The 25124-nt window shown below is 43.4% G+C and overlaps 1 protein-coding gene across 1 annotated transcript; it reads right to left on the bottom strand.

Annotated features, from left to right (window-relative positions):
* Positions 1-3239: 3239 nt before the first annotated feature.
* LOC136856508 (uncharacterized) lies at positions 3240-4301 on the bottom strand. Its single transcript, XM_067134366.1, has one exon. The coding sequence runs from the start codon at positions 4299-4301 to the stop codon at positions 3240-3242; it is 1062 nt and encodes a 353-aa protein (XP_066990467.1).
* Positions 4302-25124: the final 20823 nt, after the last annotated feature.

Below are 25124 nucleotides of genomic sequence, written 5' to 3'. Positions count from 1 at the left end.
CATGCCGGCACGCAGCCTAGGTTGGCTGGGGTGTGCCGTAGGTTGGCTGGTTGCTAAGAGCTCACTCTACAAACACAGTTGTGAATACACTGTTCATATTAGGTGCAGAACTATTTAACACTAAATAGTTTCCTAGCTTTTTCTTTCGACTGTTCATCCGTTTCCAACAGGCTCTTCTTCCATGATAACGCACCTTACCACAATCTGTGTTATCGTCTTACTTGTTTAACAGGAGCAGAGGTCAATGGATTCATCTTCGGCAAAAGGAAAGGAAATAGAACAATGTGAGCTAAGCACCGCTTAAATGCTAAAGGTGAATCAACCAAATTACAGTTGAACTCCCTAAAGTCTAAATAGAGGTACCGAGATGGAAGAAAACAGCAATCTATAGACAATGATGCTGAGGTGAAAAAATGCCAGAGAAGGTAACATACCACGGAACATCAGCAAAGACGTCGTGGAAAGCCGGTATGGGTGGCTGGGGAAGGTAGAGGTTTCTTGCATGATGTCACCATGTAAACGTGACAACCGCCAGATCCATCTGCACAGCGCTTAAGAGGTGATTGCCGAGAAATGAAAGCTATTTTATCACCAGGCTAACTCACTCTACATAGATAAGTAAGCAGTGAAAGAGAAAGAGTCGCCATTACAAAAATGAAGTTTTCATAATAAAACTAATATTGTAATACTTACCTGAACACCTGAATTGGCCCTGGTCACCTACCAGCCCGAACTACATCCCCGCAACTTTTTACCCACTAAGTGGATAATTAACTGTCAGCGTTACCAACGCTTACAAGAAAATCTTGTCAAATAAGTTACCTGAAGTACCATTGGCAACACTGCTGCAAGTCCCAGCCGAGTGAGACTGAGATACCCAATTGCATTATCCACTATTCAAATTGAAGTGGGGAGGGTGGGAATCATTCAGGTGTTCGGGTAAGTATTACAATATTAGTTTTTATTATGAAAACTTCATATTGCAATACACTCCCTGAACACCTGAATTAGCCTGATTAACAAAATTTTAAGGAGGTGGGATCAATCTAATTCAGCCCGACCTGCCGACAGGGAAAGCAGGTAACTCATTATTTGCCTACTCTGTATACAGTAAACACCCCGTATTTGTGCTCTCATGGTTCGCGGACTCACGTATTTACTTTCTCTGTGGAACATATCTAGCCATCATTCGGAAAATTGGAAGGCAGAGAAATAACTGTATTTTCATATATTTTCATGAATACAGTAAATGCACTTTTTGTGATAAAACTATTAAAATACTCAGGTATAAATTTTTACAGGGTTTTTCTTGGTTTAAGCTATCAAAATGGGCAGTTCTAAGTGTTTTTAGATGGGTTTTAAGCATTCTCAGATTTGACCTATTTGCCGGGGACGCATCCCATGTGAATACATTAAACACTGTAAATGAATGTATCCTCACCTGGTTATCTCACTCGGTAGGTGAGGATGCCTGTACAGAGAGTACCCCCAACGTCAGTCTCATGTCTCGGTACTGTCTGAGTCGAGCTACCTCCCATGTGGTATTCAATACCCTCCCATGGATGGAGAGGAGAAGACAAACCTCCCATGTGGCTAATCAGAGCCTCCCATGTAGCGGAGAACGATGAACCTCCCAAGTGGCTATTCATAGTCTCTCAAGTATGGAGGAGTACGATGAGCCTCCCATGTGGCTATTGTAGCCTCTCATGTATGGAGGAGAAGTTGAGTGTGCAGTCTCTTCGAGTTCATCACCACCAATTGCTGCTGATGTTTGCGCAGAAGGGGTTGAAGAAATCAAATCTGTCACCTGGGTTTGCCTAACTCCAACATAATAATGCCAAACTTACTACTCCCACTATGAACCCCGACAACTGAGAATTCTAAGTTCCTTAGACTACATTCATTACCTAAATACCGCCCCCCCCCCGCCCCTAACCTTACCATGTAATTATAAAATTGAGTTGGCCGCCACAAAGGGACCCAGCGAGTAACCCTTCTCCGATGAAAACTGAATGTCTCTAAGGTAGAAAGTCGTGAAAACAGACACTGACTTCCAAGTGGCTGCTTCTAACATCGCCGACACTGAAAAATTCCTGAGGAAGGCCGAAGATGTCACCACTCCCCTAATACTATGCGCCCTTGGATGCGCAAAGGAACTCGAAGGTTCCGAAAGTGATGAAGAACCCTCCGATGCCTGTTGTAGAAAAAGAAACTAACCGCATTCCTAGGGATAGAACACAATGGACATTTAGGGGAAACGAATAACGTTCTCGGGAGAGGCAAAAGTTTTTCGGTATGGGACAAATAAACTTTCAGAGCCCTAACTGGACATAGCAGCATTTCGGAAGTGTTGCCTCCTACGAAATCTTCCAAGGACGCGACCTTGAACGCTCTGGGAAGAGGATTTGTTTCTGATTCGGATTTCGCAATGAATTCCGGCAGGTAGGAAAGAAAAATATCTTTCCCTGAGAAGGATACAGTCCTTGATACTGCTCGAATTTCCCCGATTCTCTTGGCTGTAGCCAGCGCAACTAAAAATAATATCTTTTTCGTTAATTGCCTTAGGGACAGTGACTCTAAGGGTTCGAATGCTGCCGATCTTAAGAAACCTAACACAGCCGATAAATCCCACGAGGGGGCCCGAAGTGGAAGAACTGGGCGTTCTATTTTAAAGGACCTTAGAAGATCATGAAGAATTCTGCTGGTCGAAAGCTCAGGGAGATGAAAACGGAACGTGCTACTGAGCATCGACCTGTAACCGGCAATCGTAGAATAGGATAATCTCTTTTCCTTCCTTAAGAACAGGAGGAAGTCTGCTACCTTCGCCACTGATGGAAGCAAAATACGATGCCCTTGTTTCTGGCACCAACTGCAGTAAATCGCCCACCTTGCCTGGTACAGTTTCCTAGTTGAACTTCTCAGACAGAAAGACAGTTGTTGAGCCACTGCCTTAGAGAGTCCTGCATGATGGGCAGCTCGCTGGACAGTCTCCACGCAGCTAGCTTCAGCACACAGGAGGTTCCGATGGAAGTAATGGAAATGTGGCTGTCTGAGAAGATCTTTCCTCTCTGGGAGGAATACCGGACTTCTGTCAAAAAGTCCAGAAGGTCCAGAAACCAAGGTCTTTGGGGCCAGAAAGGGCAAACCAAAGTCATCTGAGTGTTGTTGCAGTTTCTGAGCTTTACCAAGACTTCCAGAATCATCCTGAACGGAGGGAATGCATAGACTTGCATGTTGTCTCAGTAGTGTAGCATTGCATCTGTCCCGCAGGACATGGGGCCTGCTACTGAGGAGAAGTAGACTGGGAGACGAAAATTCAACCTGGTGGCGAATAGGTCTATTGTCGCTGGCCATCTCTTCAATAGAAGTTGCACCTCCTCCTGAACTAGAGTCCATTCTCCCCCAAGAACTTCCTGCGAACAACTCAGAGCGTCCGCTAATACGTTGAGTTTCCCTGACACGAATTGGGGAATGAGAGAAACTCTGTGGTCCTCGCACCAACGGAGAACTCTCTGTGCTATGCCGTTTAATGCTTGCGATCTTGTTTCCCCTTCCTTCTTGAGATAGGACACTGCTGTAACATTGTCGTAAAACAGTGCTATTGTCTTGTTGTTTACCTGCTCTGCGAAGCAACTTAAAGCCTCCTCTACTGCTCTTAACTGCCTGTAGTTTATGGACTCTTCCTGATCCAGATCCTCCAAAGGCCCTGAGCCTGAAATTCCTCCACGGTTGCACCCTAACCCCAATCTGAGGCATCTGTGTACAGATGAACATCTTGAATAGGGGAGTCCAATCTTACGCCGATGGTCAGATGATGTTCTTTTGACCACCACTGAAGATCCTTCAGGCAAGAATCGTCCCAGACTATGAATGCATTCTCTTCCCGAAAGTCCCAGCGATTCCTGAGACACACCTGCAGAGAATGCATCCGGAGACAAGACCCTGGAACTAGAAGTGAGAGGGAGGCCATTCAGCCCGGCAAGCTTTTCCACAGGCTCACAGGTTGAGCTCTGTCCGACAGGAATACCTCCAGTTAGCATAGAATCGCCAGAACCAGCTCCTCTGTCGGGAAAGCCCTCAAAAGACGCGTCTGAATTGTCATCCCCAAATACATCTTTTTGTGCTGGAATTAGTGAGCTCTTGTCTACGTTGATCCGAATTCCTAACTCTTGACAGAGGTTCAGTAAGAAATCCCTTGCCTGCAGAACCTTGTCTACCGACGAAGCCTGAACCAACCAATCGTCGAGATATCTCCTCATCCGGAAACCCCGACGATGCATTATGTCTGAAACAAGAGACATCACCCTCGTGAATACCTGAGGTGCTGTGGTCAGACCGAAGCAGAGGACTTTGAACTGGAATATTCCAGTTGAACCCGAGAAGCGAAGGAACTTCCAAAATTCCTGATGAATTGGAACCTGGAGATATGCGTCCTTGAGGTCCACTGAAATCATCCAATCATCTCTCCAAACTAACCGCAGCACCTACTGCGAAGTTTCCATATGAAACTTTGTCGAGACAACGAACAGGTTGAGGCCTGAGAGATCTATGATGGATCTCCAAGATCCTCCCGCTTTTGGGGCCATGAAGATCCGCTTGTAAAACCCTGGAGAAGGGGGAGAGGGCTCTAATGTTCCCTTCTCTAAAAGGGCTCGGATTTCTGCCACCAAAGCTATCCCCCTGATGGAGGAAGGGGAATAACTGGGAAGATGAACCGGTGAGCTGGATAGAGGTGGATGAGAGTGAAAAGGGACTCTGTACCCTTTCCTTAACACCTCCACTACCCAACTCTCCACGGCCCACTCCTTCCAGATGTTCCAGAAAGGAGCAAGGCAACCTCCTACAGGTGCAGGTGAAGGGAATGTCTATTTCCAAAAACCCTTCTTATGAGCAGAAGGTTTCGGATCTGATGCAGAAGCAGGACTTTTGGAGGAAAAGCAGACTTTTTTCGGAGACCTTTACCGGAGATTTGGAACGTGGACGCTTAGATGGCGTTGCCATCCTGGACCTCTTAAGTGATCTGATACTCTGTGCTGCTGCCCGAATCATTGCCTGCTGCGACTCAACTGCCAATGAAGAAGAAACAAAGTTCACCATGGCAGAAACATCTTCCTCCCTAAACAGACTGTTGCTGAGCGCCAAGGGAGCCCTCAACAGAACCCTCTTGTGGATATCTGGATAATGGGGAGGCAGATGATTCAAAAAGAAGTCCCTCCTCTTCTTCCCAAAGAACGTCGTACAGCCTGCGGAAATGTTCGCCTGGTAAGCTAAACCCATCGACACCGAAGTGATGAGGTTATTGAATAACGTCGGATCCGAAGGAGTATACCCATCCTGCTTAAGGAACCCCATTAATCCGGACAACATCCACATAGAATGGGATAAGGCCTCCGACTGACTGCGGAAAGTGTCTTCCAAGATACAAGCCTCTCTAGCAGTAACAGATACCAGGCGATTCGAAGACAGAACCCGAGATAGGAGAGCCTCCACCGATTCGTTTAGAGGAACCCTAACACCCGCAGAAGGGTTACCCGCAACCCTATAAAACCCCTTCCGAATAGGAAGCAAGGTTGAGTCCTGCCTACCCGACCCTATCAAAGCCGCTAACCTATTGTCCGCCTCCCTCAATGCCTGCTCAACTCGGCCAAACCAGACTAGATTCTTTGATGACTGCGCAACTACTGGTTTTGTTGCAAACAGCGACTCGAACATTGCTTGATTCGGTTGTATAGGCTCCTCTGGAGCCTTGGACTGCGGATAAAGTGCATGGATGAAGTCCACCATCCGCATGTACTCATTCTCATTGGCTGAAGGAAAATTAACCTCTGGTACCAGATCCTCTTCTTCACAAGAACAATCCTTGTTGGACTGGTCCGACCGAGTCGAGACTGGAAATGAGACAGGCTGACCCCTAGCAAACGCTGAACCCAACAAACCGGAACACAATACACCTGGGTACGCAAGGCGGACACCTGAAGAATCAGCTGCGAACATACTGGAGGCAACCGAAATAAGTTGAGCAAACCCTGCACCCTCCAACGACAATGACACAACACCTGAGCCAGCCACACCTGGACGGACAACGCCCACTCCTGAGAGTGAAAAAGCCGCAACACTTGAACCAAGCAAACCTGGATGCATCAGAGAGGATGGGAATCTGGAACAGAAGATCCGCTAGTTAAGGAAGAAGGGGGAAAAGGTCCCTGATGACCCGAAATCAACCCCGAACCTACATAGACCGCCTTAGCTGGAGGAACAGAGAAACCTGTTGGAAAAGTTGAGAAAGAAGGAACTGAAGGAGGGAAGAAGGAAGAAGCCACACTCGGGGTAACCACCGAGCTCCTGCCGATGACGTTGGACAGGTGGAGAACGTCCCAACTGGACCAGAACTCAAAGGAGTTTCAAAGGGAAGGCTACAAGGTACCGAACCCAAGGTAATAGAGGAAGACAAATTACCAGCCATCCTAGCTACTGGAACGATTGTGGAAACTATCGGTACCGAAACATTGAACGCTGAGGCAGCCGCACCGCCAACTGCCGCAGCAACTAGATCGGAAGCCTGAGAAACTATGAGATTCACCGAAGATGGCACTCGAAGACAAGTCCGCTAAGGGCAAGGAACCTGAATGAGTGACCGAAGAACCCGAAATGTTCCCCAAGAGTGACCCAAAAAGAAGGTTGAGAAAGGGCAATGGAAGAATGTTTGGAAGCCATGGGGAAAGGAAATATCTGCAGTTACAGAAGAGGCCATAGATTTTAAGGAAAGAAAATATACTGATTCTGTTCCCCCCTGATAATCTTGCAAGACATCATTCGCAAATTCAGGAAGATTCTTAAGACATGATCATAGATATCAGAAAATCCCAGATTGAAACAATGTCTAACTAATGACCTGTAACCCTTAGAGAGACCCAACAAATCAGCATTATATTCTGCAATATTTAGAACCCGATCGACAGAGTTACCATCACCGCAGGACGACAGTTTGTCCCTTGAAGGAAAAGGAACCTTCGAAGAAGAAGGGGTATTCTCCAACATTTCCGAACATGACAAACTAGCAACCAAATCTGAACCATCCTCCACAGATCTAGCAACCCCTTGTTGCAGAGAGCCTGCTGCCGAAAATAGAACCGCCGCTGGATCTAACAAAGATGCCAAAACCTTAACCACACCTGACCCCGAAGAAGACTGCACCTTCAACTTCTCTTCCTGACTACTTACTAAAGCACTGTCCCTACTTGTCTGAGTCATGCCTAAATCTAAATTCACCTTTGAACTTACGTTTCCAGAGGGAAAGGGAAAATCTGCTGCTAACACTGCCTGCTCCATGCCGGGGGGACCGGCAGATCCTACCTTCGAGGTTTGCGGTTCTCCATGACCCCCAGCACCTGTTAGGGCTGGTTCTGGAACAGGCAAGGGAGCTGAAAGAGAACGATTAGATTCTATCTCCCTAGTACTATTATTCTGATCTTTCATTTAAGTTAATTTAGACATGAAACTAGGAAATAAGCTAGACATACTAGCTGATATTTTATCCTCCTCTAATTTTCTGAATAATTCAGATTCTAAAGCTTCTTTATCAAAACCCTGTGTCTCTACTGCTGGTTCCCTACGCTTACTCTTAGAAGCTGCTAAAGATTTCCTATGCTTTACATAATCCTCCATTTGCTCTACTGACCATGACCTACATTCGTCACATCTTAGAGTGACATTACATTGAACCTTTCTACATGCTATGCAACGAGAATGTCTGTCACGTTTGAGGGTACTCATCCTCCTCTTGCAGGCTGTGCACGATCGATGAGCTGCAGCATCTCCAGCAGTAGAAAGCTCGGTCGTAACGGCTGTAGCAGAAGTGGAAGCAGCGGCACTATCTGAAGGGGGCGTCTTCCTGTCTAATTTTCCATTCCAAGTCCAGAATCCAAGCCAAAGTCTAGACAGGAGAAAGGTCCAAAACCAGGCGAAATAGTACAATCCAGGAGAAAAGGGTGAAAATACGATCCAAGTCGTTATCCAGAATCCAAGATATTTACTGTATATATGGGGTCGGGCTAGAGAACTAAAAGTTCGCCTGATGCAGGAAATGTCCGAGCAACACAGCGAACAAAAAGCAATTGGGGATCTCGGCCTAGCTCAGCTGGGACTTGCAGCAGCGTTGCCAACGGTACTTCAGGTAACTCATTTGACAAGATTTTCCTGTAAGCGTTGGTAATGTTGACAGTTAATTACCCACTTAGTGGGTAAAAAGTTATGGGGATGTAGTTCGGGCTGGTAGGTGACCAGGGCTAATTCAGGTGTTCAGGGAGTCTACTGCAATAGCAGTACTGTAATTGTCACAAGGTGATGAATACGAGGAGATAGAGGGGAAAACTGAGTAGGACGGGGGAAGGTTATCGTTCGCTCGGAGGACGATATGGGGGGGGGGCATCTTTGCCCTAATATATACAGTCAAATTTCTAACCATAATAAAGAATATCTCAATTACCTATTATTTTTTCTCCTGAACCACATAGGGAGCAAAAGAAGGCAGAGCAGGAGTGAGAGAGGAATTAACCTAGGCTACCCGGTAGGCTAATGGAGGAAGGGGAGGAGAAGCAACACTGGAAGACAAAAGAAGACTGAGTAGGCGTATGGTGTGCCCTAACGAATTGCCTACGAAAATTATCAGCCTCTAGCATCTTCTGACACTTAACAAAATTTTCATCCTCTCATCACATCACTCAATATTTTCACATCAAGAAAACCACACTCAGGCCTCAACAGCTAGGCTAACATATAGGCTGCGTGGTCATGCACAACCGAAACATTCAGTTTCTACAAACTCCTTCCTATACAGCCTAATGCTTTCATCTCTGCTTGTTGTAGATGACATAGTGCATGAACAGAAAACAAGCACAATACCACACAGGACGAAATAAGCCACAAATCATCAAAACTATTACTAACGCTGTTTCACACTGTCTATACAGGAGAGAAGGCATTCGTGTGCAAGAAGTGTGGGAAGCATTATTCTTTACAAGTAGTCTTACAAATCATAGGAGAATGCATACTGGAGAGAAGCCATTCATGTGCAAGACTTCTCTCCAGTATGAATTCTCTTATGAACTGTGAGCTGACGTTTCCTGGAGAAAGCAAAGTTGTTCCTACACAAATACAAACCTTCAGTCTTTACCTAGGATTTTGCTCGTGACACTAGCTGAAACGGCCGTTAACTTTCAAACAAGGTCGTTAGCTACCGAGAGTAGGGGGGAAGCCCCGCCCACTCATCAGTCTGCACTCCTCTTTACTTTCAGCTGCCATTGAGTCAAGACATCTGCTGCGCTCTCTGCCCGAATGCCTTTTGACTTTCCTTTTCTCGTTGTTTTGTGTATGTGACTGTCTATTTGTTTGACGTACAGTCGACCCCCGACTATTCGCGGTTCAGGATTCACTGCTTTACCTATCAGCAGATTTTTCTGTGGAACGTATCCCCAAATTATTCCCGGATAATTCACCTAGTCGCAGATTTTTTGTCGAGCAATATTCACTAATTACTATATTTTCATGTTATTTTCATAACTAAATACATTTTTTATGATAAAAAAATAATTTACTAATTTTCAAGTATTACAGTCGACCTCTGGTATTTGTGGGGATGCGTACCACAACCATCTCAAGTAGCTAAAATCTACAAATACTTGACACCCCTCTAAAAATGCTTATAACTGCCTTTTTTGATAGTTCAAACACAAAAAAAAAAACTAAAAACATTTATCCTTGAATATTTTAATAGTTCTGTCACAAAAAGTGCATTTAGTCATAAAAATATGAAAATACAGTAATTAATGACTATTTCTCTATGAAAAATACCACGAATAGGCAAATTTTCCACGAATAACGTGTATATATGTTCCACACAGAAATCAGCAAATAGGTGAGGCTGCGAATCCGGAACCGCAAATGTCATATTTCATTTATGCCACATTTAAAGAAACTACGTTTCTTAGTAAATCTAAGATAATTCCCAACATATATATCTGTATTGATCATGAAAGGAAGGCTATTGTGAAATCTCCGTTTGGTCAAACCAGACGCAGACGTCATCAATAAGTACCTGTGTAGTGCTTTAAGACAGTGCGTCATCATACATTAGCATCCGTTTGCATAAACTCAGCGTTCTCCTTTGCTCAGAGCTGGAGGCAAAGTCACGTGGCCGTGGGGAAGTTCTTGGGAACGAGGTCATATGTTTGTTCATGTGTGTGCATCTTAGTCTTGCTATGTAAAAAGTGTGACAGCTTAGATATTAGATCGACATGGGAGATCATCCCAGCAGACCAATTGTATTCTTTTGTAAATAAGTCTTTATACGAAATACAAGAAAAAACCACTATGGAGTTTGTCTGAAATCCTGCAGAACATTGGTCTGATCTTCCAAAACAGTCTTATTCTACAGCCATGGAGAAACTGAAGATGTCATAACCAAACTCTGACTGAGTTTCCAAACACAGTCCTTATAACTAAACACCTGGAGGAATTTCTGATGAAATACCTTCATACAACAGTGGTGGGCAGCACACAACAGCGGTCACAACAGAGCTTTCTGGCAGCACCTCTACATGGCGTCTACATTGGTAAACGGAAGCTCCGATACGGCGAGATGCCCAAAAACCATAGACAATTGTCATCTTCATAAACATGGTTACAAGCAGACGGAAAGAAAACAATCAACAACGAAAAAGCGAGGAAAACATCTGACCTTCACAACACATCTACCCCAACGCATGGCAGAGAGAGAGAAAAATCTACACAAATCTACGCAACATTGCACATCAACACTCCACGTTGTTCCTTGAGGGTTTCTGCAATCAACATTCATCGACATAAGAAGTTCAACATCCACAATAACATCCCTTCGATGACGTGTATCTAGCCAGACGGAAGTTGGACAGCAGAGGAACCTCGTCGACCTACTTACCAGAATCCAATAAAAAGCTAAGTACAGCCATTATTTGTAACAGTTGGTATATTCATTTACAGTGTTCGGGTCTCGAGTGGCAGGTTGCTGATATAAGGTGAGCAGTGCCAGAGATTAATACCTTTGCCTTGCAGACGTAGCGGTTCCTGATACCTCATTTTTTCCATACTTTTGTGTCCTTTTATTTTTTACGCCTGACACATTGTTAACTCTGTTCTTTTTCAGGAAAGTGCATTTATTACCTTTCATTATTGTATTTTATGATGCATTTTTCATAAGTGATGTTATTTTTAGCGGTTATATGAATATCGGTTGTTATTTACTTGCGTTCCTGGTTTAGATTTATGAGGTTACGTAGCGGCCGTGTTTATTCATATAGGTTTCAAGATCACTTAGAGAGTAGGCGTGCGGATAGGAAACTTAGTAGGAAAATGACTCCTCCAACCCCAAGTGGGAGTGACCCCACCACTTCCCCACAGAATCCTGTACTTACGGTAGTTAATGCTAGATTGCCAATTGTACCATTCGCAGGTCGTGGTCAATGGATTTTTGACGCAGGGTGTCGAATCTTGGATTTCGCTCTATAGACGTACACCTCACGGCAAAATCCATTACCGATCCGGCTTTACAATTGCAAGAGGCAAAGAGTTTCATAGATTTTGCTAAGGAGATGCAGGTGCATACTTGGGAATATCTTTTAAAGAAACAAACACTTGGGATGGTTTCAAAGCCAATCTGCGTTCCATTTATGGGAGTGAGGATGCATTGGATGAAGTTCTTGCTTTACGCAACATCATAAGACTCACATCTATGACTAATCTAAGTATAGCAGATAGGGCAGCTCTGATAGGAGATAGGCTCGAAGAGTATAAGGGACAGATTGATGGCTCAAGTTGGGTCAATGGTAATCTGCATATCAGTTCCAAATCTGTCTGCAGGTTATTCTATTTAACACTTGTAACAGCAATGTTACCTGAACCTTTGGTTAAGTGTTTCACGAAAAATTACAATCAGATAGCTCAGAATTAGATATCTATAGGCAAGTTCGAAACACTTGTCCAAGTGTACAGATCTCGATCCTTCTCTGATTCAGGATTTTACAAAGCAAGAAAACAAAAATCATGCGTCTACATCACCGCAACAGGTTAACTTAGTCACTAATAATCCATCAGCAGTCATTTGTTACAATTGCAAAAACCTGGTCATGTGATAAATGAGTGTAGGTCCCGCTATTGTTCAATCCATAACAGTACGCATCATAAGTATAGTCATTGCAATGCAAGAAAGAAGAATTTAAACAGTAACACAAACATTCAAAACACTGGTAATGACGCTAAAAAGCAACAGTACCATGGGGGAAAGAACAAACATTACAAGCAGAACAGTAATGCAGGTCAGAAACAAGTACATTCAAATCGTTCGGGAAAGCCAACTTCAGGCTCAGCAGTTCCAAACAATAATGCGCCAGTGAATTTTCCGAATGCCGGCGGGCAGACAAACACCACATAGCCAGCTTAAAGGGGAGGAGAGTGATATTGGGTTATCATCACTTTTGAATCAGATAATAAGTTTAATGTTCTCCAAGATATGTGAAGACAAGAATTTTCCAGAAATCGAGGTAGTGTCTCCCAAACATGCAGAGCACGGTCCCGTAGATTTTTGCAAAATACACGCTATTATTGGCTCAGAAGAAGTTAGACCCACTTTGCATGCAGTTAGCTTAGAACACAAGCATTTCACCTTGTTTTTTGATTCAGGTAGTCCACGTAATATAATGGATTTACGTACCCATCACCTTTTATTTTCAAGATTTCCCATCGAACGCTCTGATGTTCGCTTGTCAGAATAGGCAATAATGAATTAGATGTAATTGGTACATCTCAGATACAATACAGGTTGGGGCAACGTATTTTTACGGATACCTTTATCATAGTTGGCAATATTAATATGTACCCAGTAGTTATTATGGATATCCATCAATGTCATTACATAACGTAATTTTAACACCCGCAAAACACGGAGTGTTTATAAAAGGGAAATTCTATTGGTCTTCACACACATTGAAATCTGTTTTGGATCAGAAGGAGACAGAGAGTAAGAAGATAACGTATATCGAAGAGCCAGTCACTTGTCTCATAAGCGATGATATTGTTACAGCAACCCAACATAACTCTCAGGCACCCGTCCTTGCTGCGTTTGCACAAACCATTGAGCCAAACACACCATCGTATCTCACGGTCAAGGTTAAAAGAAAATTGCCAGGCTCAGAGGTTTTAATTCTTCCTGATACCTTAAAGATCAATGGGCTTTCAGTCACGCAAGCATTATACACAGTAAATTCTGATCATCGGGTTAACATTGAAGTTTTTAATCACTTAAATGCTGCTTTAACAGTACATGAAAATCAACATATTGTCAATATCGAAGCATATAAACATCGAATCCTTTACAGTTGCTGAAATTAACTCCACTGAATCAGCAACAGACGAATCTCTTTTAAAGGTAATTAAAGGCAAGATCGAAGCAGACATCTTAGATAGGGATATAAGCAAGAAATTTTTTGATCTTTTATCCAAATATAGTGATGTTTTTTCTACTAGTACTGGAGCTTTAGGCAAAACGGAAGTCATCGAACATCAAATTCGTTTAAAGGATAAGGACCAGGTCATTTACGTGCCTTCATATCGTCTTCACCGCCAAATTTCTGAATGAAATCAATGCTGAGGTAGATAAAATGTTAAAAGAGGGGTTATTAAGAAATCTAACAGCCCTTATAATTTTCCCTTGATAGTAGTACCAAAAAAAGGACAAAACCTGGAGGATTTGTGTTGACTTTCGCAAGCTTAACGACCAAACTATCCCTGATCGTTTCCCAGTACCTTGCACAGATGATATTTTGTCTCTATTAGGACAGAATAAATTTTTACTTCCTTGGACTTACTTAAAGGCTTTCACCAGATACCCTTAGCTAAGGATAGTACCCAGTACACTGCTTTTAGTACAGCTAGAGGTCACTATGAATTCCTACGATGCCATTTGGGCTCGTTGTGCTCCTATTACGTTCACTAGAATGATCAATATAGTGTTCGGAGATTTACTAGGAAATATTCTCCATGCTTATATGGATGATTTAGTTATATTTTCCAACACCTTGGAGGAGCATTTAAGTAAACTAGAAATAGTCCTTCAAAGGCTAAGAGAACATCATCTAAAAGTAAAAATTTCTAAATGTGAGTTTTTAAAGACAATTAGTCTATTTGGGTTTCATGGTATCTCGGCAAGGTCTTAAAGTAGTCCATGATAAAATCTCTGCTATTAGTAAATTTCCCGTTCCTACTAATGTTAAAGCCATTCAGCAATTTCTCGGGGTTTCGGGTTATTATCGCCGGTTTATCCGAGATTATTCAGTAATAGCAGTTCCTTTAACTGATCTCATAAGGAAGGACGTAACTTTTAAATGGGAATCCCAACATCAAATTGCTTTTGATACCTTTGAAAGAAAAAAATCAGTTCTGCTCCTATTTTAAAGTTTCCCCATTTTACTAAAGAGTTTATTATTGCAACCGACGATCAGATCAAGGAGTAGGAGGTGTGTTACTCCAGTGGCATGACAATAAGTTTTTCCCCATTGCTTTTTATTCTCGCAAATTAAAAATGTCAGAGAAGAAATATGCAGTAATAGATAAGGAATGCCTCGCCATTGCTAATTCGTTGGTACATTTTAAATATATAATCTATGGGTATAGTGTCAAAGTTCTAACTGATCACAAGCCCCTTACTGACTTTTTTAAAGGTTTCAATCATAGTCCTAAAAGAACTCGGTGGCACATGATTATCCAGGACTTTGGAGCTAAAATTGGATACTTACCCGGTAAAGCAAACGTAATCGCAGATGCGCTATCTCAGAACCCAGTACCAACTCACTCAATACCTTTCGCTGATCTAGAAGAAATTCCAATTCCTTCGCAAAGCTATGAAAATTGCTATCGAAAATGGTCAATCTTTAGCCCAAGCAACAGAGAATATTACAGATATAGAATGGAACCTAGATTCAGTACGACAAGAACAAATGAAAGATCAGAAATTAAGAGTAATAATAGATGCATTAAATAGGAATCCAGATGATATGGAATATGTGAAATATACGAATCAATATTTCTTGATTAAGGATAACATTCTATGCTGATCCGTGGCTAGGAGAACCAGGAGTTCAACACAGTTAACTAACGATCAGGTGGTTGTACCTATCACATTAATCCCAATCGTTCCGAAATGGCTTCACAACCATCCTCTGCATGGTCATCCTGGGTTCAAAATAACCTCTCAAAAGGCCAAGTCATTATTTTACTGGTCTACTATGTTAAAAGATATTAAGACATATATTAAAAACTGTGATATATGTTTCCGTCACAAGGGCCATACTAAGAATCCTGTAGGTCTCGAACTTATCCCGTGCCTAGCAAACCTTTTGAAAGGGTACACCTTGATTTATTGACAGGTTTTTACGAGACAGACCGGGGAATAAAAACCTCTTGGTTATCATTGACGCCCTTACACGGTATACTGAATTAATACCACTAAAAAGTAAAACAGCCATTGAGTGCGCTAGGAAGTTTTACGAGTGCTATATATGCAGACATGGAATTCCAAATATAATAATCTCTGACTCAGGTGGAGAATTCAATAATCACTTCCTTAACTCATTGTGCGAAATTCTGCAAATAAAGAAAGTCAATACGATGATATACCATCCTGAATCTAATGGATTGGTAGAACGGATTAATAGAAAGGTGCTAGACATACTGCGTGTAAACATAGGCGGTATGGACCCAAACTGGGATATTGCAATACCCACGGTGTCCAGTACCTAAATAACAATTATCATACTTCAATCCGTATGTCTCCCCATGAAGCTGTATATGGGATACCTGCTAGGTCACCTTTTCACATATTATCCCCGACGCCTAGTTTATCAGATCCGTTGAAGGATATAATAGATGTTAGCGAAGTAGATATCAAACACTTTATCAAAACCTCTTACAGGCTCAAGTGTTAATGAAGAATGCACATGATAAAAAGCTAAGGTCACAAAGCCTTACCAAGAAGGAGATATAGTATATGTACAAGTCTATGTTAGAAAAGGGCTAAATTGGAAATTGTTGCCTAAGTTTGAAGGTCCTTTCATAGTTATAGAAGTTTTAATAGGTAACCGACTTAAAATTCGAATCAGTCCGATTCAGCGGATGTTCGAACAGTATCTATCTCTCATGTGAGAGCTTAAGACAATGGTTTGTTATGAAAAAGTTAATTATTGTGTGAATTTTTACATCATTTGGATGATGCGATGTTTTTGTTTCATTATTTACAAGTTATTTTCTTTTACAGGCTCCAACATGAAGCTTGTCAAATTATACCATGCACTATTCCTCTCAATGTTTATCGTAGCTGGAAGAGTTCTGAAATAACTTTACATCATGGTTCTATAGTAGAGGAAATGAATAATTTCTTTCTAACTGGCAGTAATATAGTTTTAGAAGTCAATATGAACACCATTTTTACTAGCGAAAATGAAGTCATAACTTTGAAATCAGAATTGACTCTTTTTATCAATCTCTGGCAGACTTGCATAAATCATTCTTAGCTAGCAGTGATCCAACGTCGCGAATCAAGTCAGTGACACAATTAATATGCTTTTCTGGGAATTAAGAAATAAAACAAGCGAAGCTGAAATCTTGGCTCGTGATTTGCTAATGTGGTCAATACCTCATGACGTTACAGAAAGGCGTAACCCACTTGTTCTAGCGGCATTAAATTTGGTTGGTTCCGTAGCAGGTCTTGGGTTAGGGATTTCAAATCGTTTAAAACTTCGCGATCACGGGTTAAAATCGAAAATCTGGAACATCAACAAGAGGTATTAGCAGGAGAACTAAACAAACAAATTCAAGCTTTGAACAGCGTAATCAGTAAAGTAAATGAACAGTCACGACGTTTCAATCAGATTCATGACACTCAAGTTTTGTTAGCAACTTTGATGTATTATCACGCTAAAATTAATCATGTATACTCGAGAGTTTCAAGCTTTATCGAAAAATCAAAAGATTACGTGGAAGCTATAACACTTGCTGCTAAAGGCGTGTTGTCTCCTCATTTGTTACCGATTAAAGATCTTACTCAGATTATCAATAATGCTCACGATAAAATGCGCTATGTTCCAGTAGTAGATTTCCATAAAGTTGAGTTTTATTACAGCTTGATTACAGTTAAAGTTGACCTTGATAAGATCGTAATCGACATTCCTTTCAACCCATCAGACGCGTGGAAAGCGTATAAAATTTCGCCTTTTCCCACGTATGTATCTAACGTCTCGACACCTATTATTAATAATCTGTCAGCTCTAGTATTGGTTTCCGCCAAAAAGGAAGCTTTTACGGTAGTCCGAGACCAAGCACTGTTAAATGATTGCCATGATGTTATGAATAATGTAATGTGCAGGATCGATTTGTTTGAATTCTTAAACATTACGTCATTGAATTCATGCGAATTGGACTTGGTACTTAACAGAACCTCTCCCCATACACATGAACATTGTTTGGCTGGTTTAGTGCGGTATCGTGACAATCAGTTTCGTCACAGGCTCGTGAATGGCACGTCATTCTTCTTCTCTGCAGAACCATACATCGTCACTTGCCCAGATGGTACTAGGACAACAGGACACATGTTCGTCGTTAATGATGGCTGCACTGCAACAACGCTCGTCACTCTTCATCCGAGCTAGCACATCCATCATCAGAGGCCGCAACTTCTTCATCAACACATCGTGGGGAAACACTAGGCTGCAAGGTCTAACAATTCCCTACAGCAGGCCCATCAAAACGCTATTGCATCATTAGACTTGCTGTCTCCTGCGAGCCATTCTTCTGATCACCATGATTTTCTTCTCCTCTACACATTAATTGCCGTTGGTATGTTCCTGGGAGCCGTGGCGTGATTCGTCAGCGTAATGTTTTGGAAAAAGCACGAGAGATGAAGGAGACCATTGCGAAATCTACTGTTTCTCAAAGGTCAACGTTGGACTGGCGCAATTATATGTTCCGGTTCAATAATGGAATTACTGGCCATTTTTTCATTAAAGCTCGAGTACACAGAGAAAGACTGAAAAGGTTCTATTTTCGTTGGTAATGTATGTAAGGAAGAGCTGAACATTTCTGGTGTTATCATTTATCTACATTTATTTCTTTAATAACCTATACTACATATGTATGTATCAATTGCGTGTAGTAGCATGTTGTTCATTCAGCATTTTGCATTTTGGTTGTCCATACTGATTAATCTATCAGGATAACTGTTTGTTTATGTATACCTACCATATGGTTATTACCTTTGGATACATTTTTTAAGCATTGATTTCAATCTCTATCATTGCAAGTGTATTCATATAATCTGTGCACAAATGTTTTTACTTCGTATACGAATTGCATTATCATTTCTGAATTGCATTATCATTTCAGAATTGCATTATCATTTCTGAATTGCATTGTTTTATTTGATTTATCCGGATTGCATTATCTATATATGATTTATATGTTAATCATTAGCATTGTCAGTATAATCAATGTTTGAGTTATATAACTTACCTTTTTTTTCACTTTGCTACATTTTAGTAAGACTTGTGTTCACAAATATGCAACATATTTCAGTATTTGCTGTCTTCAGTAATTACTATATATCTCATTCACATTTTGAGTATAATGATACTTGGAAGCGTATATTTTCTTTTGCTTTCTGAGAGTTTATGCTTAGCTGGTGAATGCCTGTTTTGATGATTTCGTTCCTATTGTGTTTTACGTGGCCGAGCAAATGTCATATTTCATTTATGCCACATTTAAAGAAACTACGTTTCTTAGTAAATCTAAGATAATTCCCAACATATATATCTGTATTGATCATGAAAGGAAGGCTATTGTGAAATCTCCGTTTGGTCAAACCAGACGCAGACGTCATCAATAAGTACCTGTGTAGTGCTTTAAGACAGTGCGTCATCATACATTAGCATCCGTTTGCATAAACTCAGCGTTCTCCTTTTGCTCAGAGCTGAGGCAAAGTCACGTGAGCCGTGGGAAGTTCTTGGGAACGAGGTCATATGTTTGTTCATGTGTGTGCATCTTAGTCTTGCTATGTAAAAGTGTGACAGCTTAGATATTAGATCGACATGGGAGATCATCCCGTGCAGACCAATTGTATTCTTTTGTAAATAAGTCTTTATACGAAATACAAGAAAAACCACTATGGAGTTTGTCTGAAATCCTGCAGAACATTGGTCTGATCTTCCAAAAACAGTCTTATTCTACAGCCATGGAGAAACTGAAGATGTCATAACCAAACTCTGACTGAGTTTCCAAACACAGTCCTTATAACCAAACACCTGGAGGAATTTCTGATGAAATACCTTCATACAACACATATAGGCAGGGGTCCACTTAATATTAAGGGCTTACTGATCGCTGAATTTAAAGGAATGATAAAATTTTAGTTATTAACAGTTTTCAACTGTTTTATGTCTAAATAAACATCTCCTGAAGTGATAATGCTAAAAAAAAATTTTTAGACCAGTTTATTGACAATTTTGTTCATCACTTGTCATTTCAAACCACAAATTGTGAAAAAACTTGTAAAAAAGTCTGTATTAGTAAGTCAGGATAGGATCAGGCAATTTATTTACTGTTTTGCACTATTTTATGTGTAAATAAACATATCTAGAAACGTTATTGCTAAAAAAGAATGCTGAGATTGGTTCGTGGACAATTTTGTTCACCACTTTTACGGCACTGTGAACGACAAATTATAAAACAAAGCATGGAAAACGAATGTGATGAAATTTATTAAAAAATAATTGTTACCCATTAAAATAGCCCATTTTCTCTAGCATTGGCGTAACAGAGAAAACAGCTTGTAGGGATAAGTAATTAAATATTTTATTTTCTCTTGTTTTTGAGGCCAGAAATATTGCTCTTTTGCTGTTCCCTGAAAAGTTTTTTTTTTTTTTCAAAACTAAATGCTTCGATCTCCAGGAAGACTGAAGGAAGACGTGTGTTTATTCAGAGTTATTTGTAGAATCAGTGGTAAAAGTTAGAGGGAAATAACCTTTAATAAATAGGATGTAAGTCATTTACTTCATACAATGGGGCCTTATGACATCAGAGCTCCCCATAAATGCAAATTTTAAGTAATATATAAATAGAGAGAGAGCACAGTTCTATTCATCTGATTATATTGTAAATTTCAGGGCATATTTCTTATATGATGAAACAGTTTTAGTGCAAAAATCAGCCTTCTAACGGTCATGGTTTCATAATTATTACAAAATAAGTATGAATTTTTTTCTTGTGCTGTTTTCTTAAAACTTGGTTTTTTAAAAAAATAAATGCTTATAGCTCCAAGGACACTGAACCAAATTTGATGAAACTTTTCCAGAGTGTAGTATAACTATATATCTTGATTTTTCACCTGGGAAAATCATTTTTGAGTGAAACTTTTTTTGATATTTTTGAAGTTTCAAAATCACAATTTTTAAAGTGAATTTTATTTTTCCTAACTATACAAACCTGAGGTCCTTTACATTAGGAGTTACTTTCAGCGTAGACTGGAAACGGCCGTTGAACTTTCGAACAAGGTGGTTAGGCAGTTAACTACGGTCTGGGAGGTGGGAGTACCGCCTGCCCAGATGTAAACATTCCAATTTGCCTTTCGGCCCAGGTATCAGACTGAGGGGTAGCATGAGGTGGGCATGAAACGTAAAGGACATCGGGTTTGTATAGTTAGGAAAAATACAATTTACTTTAAAAATTGTGATTTGTTCCAACACGATATACAAACCCTCAGTCCTTTACATTAGGAAGACTCGCTGGTTGGAGGGAGGAATCTGAGTGAGTCTCCTGAACTGACTGGAGTTCACCACCTTCTCTTCCCTTCCTGGTCGACAGAGCAAGGAAGGGAAAACTGCCTCTGACAATATGATCGGGTTGTAAGAAACGCGGGATCAATTGTCAGACTTCTGGGTCCCTTTGCATGAAAGAGGAATCGTCAGTTCATGCAAAGTAGGTTAGGAAGAACTTGGAGTCGGATGACATTAAGGCAATCACAAGCATTGGGTTTGTCTTATAGTCATGGTCTCCCTCCCCCTTGCAAGGGGAAGGAGTGGGGTTGCTTCTATCAACCTGAACAGAAAATAGAATGGGAGCTCCCGTTGGGTGCTTACCTGCATTGACCGCCAGATCCAGCATGTAACGGCACGTCCGCTCCCTGCCCGTGGGAAGAGAGCCAGGATGGGGAGAAACAAGAGAGGCCAGTCACTCCACATCCATTCTCCCAATCACAACTGTACATTTTAGGCGAGATGCAACCTTTAGAAGAGCCGGGTAAGCTACACAACTTGTTGAGCAGCCACCACAGGACCCAAGGAAAAAGTGTCCAAGGACTTGTGAGCAGCATCCTGGAGGTAGAAGGAGGTGAAGGTTGTCTGTTGGGACCACACACCTGCCTTTAGCACCAGCAGAACCAACATGTTCTTCCGAAATGCAAGGGATGGACCAATGCTGCGGATTTCGTGAGCTCTCGGACGAAGCGTACTGGTGTCGTCTTCTCCTGCAGCAGAATACGCTCTCCTTTATCTTCTCACAAAGCCAGAAAGAGATGGTGTTCTTAGACACTTCTTTCCTGGTTGAGCCAGTACTAACGAAGAGTTGTTGACACTCAGGCCGGAGACGTCGCGTCCTCTTCAGATAATGCCGCAGCACTCTAACCGGACACAGTAGCATCTTGTCTGATTCATTGCCTACAAAGTCCTCTAGGGAGGGGATCGTGAAGGACTTGAACTGTGCGTCAGGGACTGAAGGATTCTGAGTCTTCGCTACGAAATCCAAGACGAAATTGAGCGTAACTGATCCCCATCCCCTCGAGTTTTTAACATCGAAAGAAAGTCCATGCAGTTTGCCAACTCTCTTCGCCGATGCCAGGGCCAGCAAGAAGATGGTCTTGAGGGTCAGATCCCTGTCTGACGACTCTCGTAAAGGCTCGTACAGTGCATGAGTCAGGCTCCTTAGAATGAGAGTCACGTCTCACGCAGGGGGCCTGAGATCCCTGGGTGGGCAAGACTTTTCGAAGCTTCTCATCAGTAGGGAAATCTCGAAGGAGGAAGAGATGTCTACTCCTTTCAGCTGCAAGACTAGGCCGAGTGTGGCACGGTAGCCTTCCACATCTGAAACAGAGAGAAGCTTCTCTCGGTGAAGGAAGACAAGGAAGTCCATGACCTGCTGAATAGTAGCTCTGACTGTAGATACCCCATTGACGACACCAACCACAGAAAACGGACCACTTTCCCTGGTATACTGCTGAGGAGGATCGTCTGAGGTACCTGGCCATCTTTGTTGCTGCGCAAGTGAAAAACCTCTCGCTCGCAGGAGAAGGTGGATAACCTCCAGCCGTGAAGACACAGGGAATGCACTGCCTGGTGGAACCGCTCAGGGGGGGGGATCTCTCTCGGCGCCTTGGAGAGGAGAGCTAGCAGGTCCGGATACCAAACGGCCTGGGGCCATTTGGGTGCCACCAGAATCATTCTGAGATTCGGGGTGATCATCACTCGGCGAATCAGACAGAACGAGGGAAAGGCGTATACATCGAGGTTGTCCCACGGGTGCTGGAACGTGTCCTCCGCAGCGGCCTATGGGTCCGGCACGACCAAAAGGAAGACCTGGAGTTTTCTGTTGTGACGGGTGGCGAACAGGTCGATGGCTGGACACCCCCACAGGTCGAATAGCCTTTCCGTCATTTCCGAGTGAAGGGGCCATTCGGTTCCTATCACTTGATTCTGGCGACTGAGCTTGTCTGCCACAACATTCCTCTTGCCTGGAATGTACCTGGGCTGACAGCTCTACCGAGTGAGCCACGGCCCACACGTGCACCTGCATTGTCAACTGGTGGAGCGGGAGGGACACTAGGCCCCCCTGCTTGCTGATGTATGCCACTACCGTGGTACTGTCGCTCATCAGTACCATGGAGTGTCCCATCACTCGATCCTGGAACTCTTGGAAAGGCAGGAAGGCTGCCTTGAGTTCCAGGATGTTGATATGAAGGCGCTTGTCGTCTTGGTGCCACACTCCTGAAGTCAGCAACTCTTCCAGGTGTGCACCCCATCCCTCGGTTGATGCGTCTGAGAACAGCAGCATGTCCGGAGGGGGAGTATGCAGGGATACTCCTATCAAGAGATTCCTGTCGTCCATCCACCAGCGAACGTCCTCTCTCACCTTCTCAGAAAGAGGAATGAGGGAGGACTGGGACCAAAACTCCTTTAGCCTCCACTGTAGAGACCGCAGGTGAAGATGCCCACGAGGTACCAGCTTCTCCAGCGACGACAGGTGACCGATGACGACTTGCCATTGACGGGCTGGCTGCTCCTGTTGTGACAGGAACAGCTGTGCAGCCTGCCTGAACCTGCTGATACGAGAGTCCGAGGAAAAGACTTTCACTACCAACGAGTCTATCAGCATGCCCAGGTACTTTATCCTCTGCTTGGGGGTGAGGTCTGACTTCTCGAGGTTCACCATGATCCCAAGATCGCGGCGAAACTCGAGGAGTCGATTCCTGTCCTGTAGCAACTGCGAGCGGGAGCTCGCCAGGACCAGCCAGTCGTTGAGATACCTCAATAGACATCCCATGCGAGTGGGCCCAAGCTGACACGAGAGAGAAGACTCTCGTGAATACCTGGGGAGCGGTCGAGAGCCCGAAGCAGAGTGCCCTGAATTGGAAGACCGTCTCCCTGAGGATAAAGCGGAGGTACTTGCAAGAGAACAGATGAATGGGTATTTGAAATGTCTCTCTGACGATAAAGCGGAGGCACTTGCGACAGATGAATGGGTATTTGAAAATACACATCCTTCAAGTCCATCGTAAGCATGAAGTCGTTCTCCCTAATAGAAGCAAGCACGAATCGCGCTGTTTCCATCGTGAACCGAGTCTGGCGAACGAGTTGGTTCAGGGGAGAGAGGTCTATGACTGGTCTCCATCCCCCTGTGGCTTTCTCTACGAGAAAGAAACGGCTGTAAAAGCCTGGAGACTGGTCCGACATGACTTCCACAGCACCTCTGCTCAGCATGGCTTGCACTTCTTGCTGTAGTGCGGTGTCCTTTCGAGTTCCTTGGACGTATGTGCGGAGATGGACTGGAGAGTAGGTGAGGGGAGGCCGAGCCTTGAAGGGTAGTAGATATCCCTCCCGAAGGACATTCACTATCCAGGTCTTGCCTCTGTGTCGCTGCCATGTTGCCCAAAGGCTCAACAGGCACACCCCCACCTTCGGCAGCATTTTGGGGGGAACGCCGCCCCTAGCGTTTCCCCTTCTTCTCTTCCCCTGCCCCCTTTTCTGGATTGGAAAGTGGGCTGAAAGGGGCGGGAAGATCCACCCTTTCTAGAGGACGAAGAAGGCTGTGTGTTTCCACAGGACCCCTTCAAAGACTGGGACTTCTTAGGGGCCGAGGAAGTGCTAGCCTGACCCGAGGGCCTGGCTGCAGTGGAACACGAAGACCCGGAGGTCTTGGCCACTGCCTGGTGGACAAGCCGGTTGCTGTCATCGGCCCGGTGCTTATTCACCGCAGTGTCCACCAACTCCCTAGGGAAGAGAGAGGCGGAACCCAGCAACGGTCCATTCCTCAGGGTCATTGCCGACTCGGGCCCCACAGACCAGGAGAAGTGAGAGAGAGCGGCGTCTCTTAGCTTCAGGACCAGGGTAGCCCACAGATTTGCCGTCTGGTGGGCGAGGTAGGAGATGGCTTTGCCTCCAGACTGGCATAGTCTCCAGAAGGCAGAGTCCTCCCGGGTACGACACAGCACGAGGAAGCAGCCACCTTGGATACTGTGAAGGACCACAGATCAAGCCAGAAGACTGCCTGGAAGGCCGCCACGGCGGTGGCTTCTAGGGTTGCGGCTTCTTGCTGAGAGAGGGAGATGCTCTCTGCAGTAAGTTGCTGCAACGTAAGACCCGGATCCAGACGAACCAGGTCCGGGTCAACCTGTTTAGGTGGCAATGCCCTCTCCGACGGAGCGTAGAAGCGCTTCTGGAGAGGCAGAGGAGGGGGAAGAAGCTTGTCCGAGCGGTTCGATCTGAGCGAATTGTCTTGCCCAG

The sequence above is a fragment of the Macrobrachium rosenbergii genome, chromosome 36 (genome assembly GCF_040412425.1).
Source record: "Macrobrachium rosenbergii isolate ZJJX-2024 chromosome 36, ASM4041242v1, whole genome shotgun sequence".
Lineage (NCBI taxonomy): Eukaryota > Metazoa > Arthropoda > Malacostraca > Decapoda > Palaemonidae > Macrobrachium > Macrobrachium rosenbergii.
Note: the sequence above shows the minus strand (reverse complement) of the source record. Positions and strands in the feature narration are given on the sequence as shown.